Source organism: Chiloscyllium plagiosum, chromosome 1 (genome assembly GCF_004010195.1).
Source record: "Chiloscyllium plagiosum isolate BGI_BamShark_2017 chromosome 1, ASM401019v2, whole genome shotgun sequence".
NCBI lineage: Eukaryota > Metazoa > Chordata > Chondrichthyes > Orectolobiformes > Hemiscylliidae > Chiloscyllium > Chiloscyllium plagiosum.
Window position 1 is genome coordinate 30,426,135 of NC_057710.1, and position 5,387 is coordinate 30,431,521.

The 5,387-nt window shown below is 41.8% G+C and overlaps 1 protein-coding gene across 2 annotated transcripts in view; it reads right to left on the minus strand.

The window, feature by feature from the left end:
* The window catches only part of haus1 (HAUS augmin-like complex, subunit 1), a 22,511-nt gene extending 17,715 nt beyond the window's left edge, over window positions 1-4,796 (minus strand). The window contains exon 1 of one of the 2 annotated variants that reach the window (XM_043713807.1): window positions 4,648-4,795. In XM_043713807.1, the coding sequence (XP_043569742.1) occupies window positions 4,648-4,715 (68 nt within the window). In that variant the 5' untranslated portion in view covers window positions 4,716-4,795. Of the gene's footprint in view, window positions 1-4,647 lie in introns of both variants that reach the window. The other variant, XM_043713717.1, reaches the window with a different exon arrangement.
* Window positions 4,797-5,387: the final 591 nt, after the last annotated feature.

The window sequence follows — 5,387 nt, forward strand, 5'->3', positions numbered from 1 at the left end:
GTGGGGGTGGTAGCTGCATCAGCCGCATGGCTAATGGTGTTTCCGAGGCCAGGGGAATCTTCTGGAATGTTTGAGGAGCGCTGGTTATGGAGGTGGGTAGATAAAAGTTTGTTGTACTTACAGTTTTTGATGTTTGAGATGGAATTGAAATACTGTTTGTTGAGAGTCTGGATTCTCCTGAGGATGTAGTACAGAGTGGGTCCTTTGCAATTCTGAGAGAGTGTGGCCCTCAGCTGAGGCAGGGCAGACTGTAGAGAGGTTAGGTGCCCGCGCATTGCTGCAAGCGTGGAGCGGAGGATCTTGAAGGAGAACTGTTGCTGGATGCTGCTTGAATTGCTGTGCTCTTCCAGCACCACTGATCCAGAATCTTAGCCAAAACAAAGTCCAGTATGGCCCCTCCTCTAGTTAGACTATCCACATATTGTTTCAAGAAACCCTCTTAGATGCATTTAAATTCTGCCCCATATAAGCCTCTTACTCTAAGGGAGACCCCTCCAATATTGTGGAAGTTAAAGTCATCCACTATGACAACCCTGAAGTTCTTGCATCTTTTTATAATATGCCTACATATTTGTTCCTCAATGTCTTGGTAGCTATTGGGGGACCTAATAATATAACCCTATCAGAGTGATTGCATCCATGTCATTTTTGAGATCAACCCATATTGCCTAAGTGGATAAGCCCTCCAATATTTCCTCTGAGTGTAGATGGAACACTCTCAGTGATTAGTAACGCAATTCTTCCACCTAGTTTTACCTTCCTCTCTGTCTCATCTAAAACAACAAAACCCTGGAATATTGAGCAGCCAGTCCTATCCCCCTCTCAACAAGTTTCTGTAAGAGCCACAACATCATAGCACCATGTATTAATTCAGGCTCTAACCAGGTCTGCCTTACCAAAAAAACTCCTTGCGTTGAAGTAAACACACTTCAGCCCATTGGTACCATCGTGTTCATTTATCTGCCTTTACCTGTCCTTTCTTTCTGATTTACTGGTCCTAATATGCTGCACTTGCTGACCTGCTGCTCTGGCTCCTAGCCCCTGGCACTCTAGTTTAAACCCTCACAAGTAGCACTAGCAAACCTCCCTGGTTCCCCTCCAGTTTAGGTGCAACCCATCCCTCTTGCATAGGTCACCCCTGCCGCAGAAGAGGTTCCAATGATTCAAGCACCTGAAACAATGCCCCCTGCACCAGCTCCTTAGCCACGTATTCATCTCTCATCTTTCTATTCCTTGCCTCACTAGCACATGGCACTGGTAGTAGCTCAGAGATTACTACCCTGGAGGTCCTGCTTTTCAATCTTTCCTATCTCTGTACTCACTCCTCAGAACCTCATCCTCTTTTTACAATAACTTTTTCATAACTAGTTTAAAACACAGATTTATTATCACTAGTCCCAAAGTGCACCTCCACTGACACCTCAGTCACTTGCCTTGTCTTCTTTCTCAAGAGAAGGTCAGGTTTTGCTCCCTCTCTAGTAGGTACATCCAGATACGGAATAAAAAATAAGTTTTCTCGTACACAATTAACAAAGTCCCCTACATCCAGGCCCTTAACACTATGGATATGGCAGTCTCAGACTAAGTTTAGGAAGTTAAAATCACTTATTATTAGCATATCATTCTTACAAATATCTCCTTACAAATTTGCTTCTCAATTTCCTACTGTCTATTACAGGAGTCTATTGTACAATCCCAATAAGGTGATTATCCCTTTCTTCTTTCTCAGTTCCACCCAAGTAATTTCACTAGATGCACTCTTAGCAGTTATCGCTAACCAAAAGCACCACTCTCCTCCCAGCAACCCCCCCCCACCCTTGCCCCAATTTCTATCTTCCCTGGAAAATTAATCTGCCAGCCCTACCCTTTTCTGAGCTACATTTCTGTAATAACTATGATATCCCAGTCCCAACCATGCCCGGAATTCATCTACCTTAACTGTCAGGCTTCTTGCAATGAAATAAATGCAGTTTGATTTATCAGTCATACATCGTGCTCTGCCTTGCTCCTGCCTGCCTTGTCTGTTTAACCTACTCCTTGGCTCAACTGTACCAGTCTCAGACTTATCTTTTTTTCTCGCTAGCTGTTTAGTTCCTGCGCCCCCCCCCCATCCCCCCATACTAGTTTAAAGCCGCCTGAGTGCCACTCACAAATCTCTCCGCTAGGATATTGGTTCCCTTCCAATTCAGGTTAGTTCTAATGAAAGCTACATCGCACTGAATCCTACACCCAGCTATACAAGGGTGCATCTTCCAATATGTTTATATTTATGCTGATCATCCTTGTGATCAGAGAAAACAGTTAATGAATCAAATCCAATGACCCTTCTTCAGAAATATTCCTGGGTATAAATTGTTCAGGAGAAATAGAAAAGGCAAAAAAGGAGGAGAGATAGTGGTGGTCGTTAAGGATGACAGGACAGTGCTGGAGAAGCAAGATGTCTCAGAGGGTTCAAGGATGGAGTCAATTTCCATTGAGCTATGGATTAAAAAGGGTATAATTACATTGCGTGTAGTCTACAGACTACCAACTACTGTAAAGGATATAGAGGAACAATCTGCAGGGAAATTTCAGAGGAATGCCTGCATTACAGAACAATTGTAATAGGGATCTTCAATTACCCAAATATAGACTGGGATACTGGCAGTGTGAACGGTAGTGAGGGTCAAGTGTTCATAGAGTCAGAGTTAAACAGCATGGAAACAGACCTTTCGGTCCAACTCGTCTATGCTGACCGGATGTCCTAACCTAATCTTGCCCCATTTGCCAGCACTTGTTCCATATTCCTCTAAACCATTTATATTCATATACTCATCCAGAAGCCTTTTAAATGTTTCAATTGTACCAGCCTCCACTATTCCCTCTGGCAGCTCATTCCATATATGTACAATCCTCTGCATGAAAATGTTGCCCCCGAGGTCCCTTTTATATCTTTCCCCTCTCACCCTAAACCTATGCCCTGGACTCAACTAACCCAGGGAAAAGACCTTGTCTATTTATCTTATCCAACCTCTCGATTTTCTAAATCTCTAAGGTCACCCCTCAGCCTCTGACGCTCCAGGGAAATCAACCACAGCTATTCAGCCTCTCCCGAAAGCTCAAATCTTCAAACCCTGGCAACATCCTTGTAAATCGTATCTGAACCCTTTCAAATTTCACAACATCCTTGCAATAGGAAAGAGACCAGAACTGCACACAATATTCCACCAATGGCCTAACAACCAATGTCTTGTACAGCTCCAACATGACCTCCCAACTCCTATACTCAATGCTCTGTCCAATAAAGGAAAGCATACTAAAACGCCTACTTCATTAAGTTATCCACCTGCACTCCACTTTCAAGGAATTATGAAACTGCATGCCAAGGTCTCTTTATTCAGCAGCACTCCCTAGGACCTTACCATTAAGTATACAAGTCCTGCTAAAATTTGCTTTTCCAAAATGCAGCACCTCACATTTATCTAAATTAAACTCCATCTGCCACCCCTCAGCACATTGGCCCATTTCCTGGAATGAGTTTCCTATAGTCCAACAAGTCCATCATTGGACTTGATCCTTGGAAATGAGGTGGGCCTAGTGAATCAAGTATCTGGGGGGATATTTCAGGGAGAGTGATCATTGTACCATAAGGTTCAGGTTGCGCTGGAAAATGACACGCAACAATCCAGAGCAAGAATAATCAGTTGGCAAGCACTGACCTTCATGGGCTTGAACAGAATTGAGCAGGAACAAGAGGGTGGCAGGAAGGTTAGAAACTGAGCAATGGGCCACCTTCAAGGAGCAAATAGTTTGGGTACAGTTCAGATATATTCCCTCTAAGGTAAAAGGTAAGGCAAACAAATTCAAATTTCACTACATCACCAAGGAGGTAGAAATTAACAATAGAAAGAAAAGGTGTGTTTATAACAAGTATAAGGCAGAACATACTATTGAAAATCAAAATGAATACTTCAGGTTTAATGGAAAGGTGAGAAAGCAAATAAGAAAAGCAAAGACAAACTATCAGAAAAGACTAACAAATAATATATAGGGAAATCCAAAGTCTTCTATTGGCATATAAACAGTAAGAGAATAGTTAAAAGGAAGAGCAGAGCCAATGAGAGACCAAAAAAAGGATTTGCACACAGTGACAGAGGACATGGTGAAGATATTAAATGAATACTTTGCATCTGTCTTTACAAAAGAGGAGGATTCTACCCAGGCCATGTTGACAGAGGAAGTAAGTCAGTCAAAATTAATAAGGAAGCCAATGGGGAGAGATTTTTGGCACTTAGATTTAACAAAGCACAGAGATTGAATGAGAAGCACCTGAGGATTTTGACAAAAGTGACAGCACAAATCATGAAAAGCACAGGCCATAATATTTCAGTCTTCCTTGGACTCCAGGGAGGTAGCAGAACATTGTGCAATCAGCAAACTTCCCCACTTCTGACCATATGATGGAGGGAGGGTTATTGACGAAGCAGCTGAAGATGTTGGATGTCCTGCAGCTGAAATGAATGACCAACGACCCAAACCATCTTCCACTGTGAGGGTATGTTCAGCTCAACCTTATGGAACTATTCCAAGCAGGGAATCAACATTTTCACAAGAGAGGACAAAGGAACAAGCATAGAAACAGAGCATCACTAGCCCTTCAGAACTCACTTTTCCAGAGACTTTTCCAGATTGATGGCTTCAGTCAGTTTCTTCGACAAATCACTAATTATAACCATCTGACTTCTGTTCTCAGCTGCTAAATGGTCAGAGGTCAAATCTTTTATTGCAAGCACAAAGCTAAAAAGAAAGAAGATAAGATATTAAGCATTCACGAGGAAAATGTTAAATACCGTACGAAGCAAAAAAAATTCTCAGCTATAAACCAAGATTTGTCAGGTTTATGGATTCTACTTTCAGTTTGTGATGAAATGTTTAATGTGTAGGTTGGATCAAAGAATGGGTCAGATTCAAGCTTCAAAGTTAAACAGCTTGCCAGCATTTACACAGGATCAGCAGGAAGGTGGGATTAATGAGTAATGGCCACTTTCTGTTCTATATTATTTTAGAATTCTAATTTACTATGTTGTTGGAATGCTGGTAGAAGCACACTGTTGCAGCATACACCCCTTCAGAAGGAATAACATTTATAATTAAATATTAGAAGAGTTTATTTCATGTGAGATCCTCTTATTCTGCCTTCTCTCACACCACACTGATCACAGATTCAGATGAAAAGACATTGATCTAAAACATTAACATTGTTTCTCAATCCACAGATGCAGCCTGATATACTGAGCATCTTCTGACTGGCCTAATGTCTGAACTGTTTGGAAATCATTGACAGACTCAATTTTAAGCACTTTCACACAGCTAACTTTATCCATTCACCAACAGCTGGCATAGATATG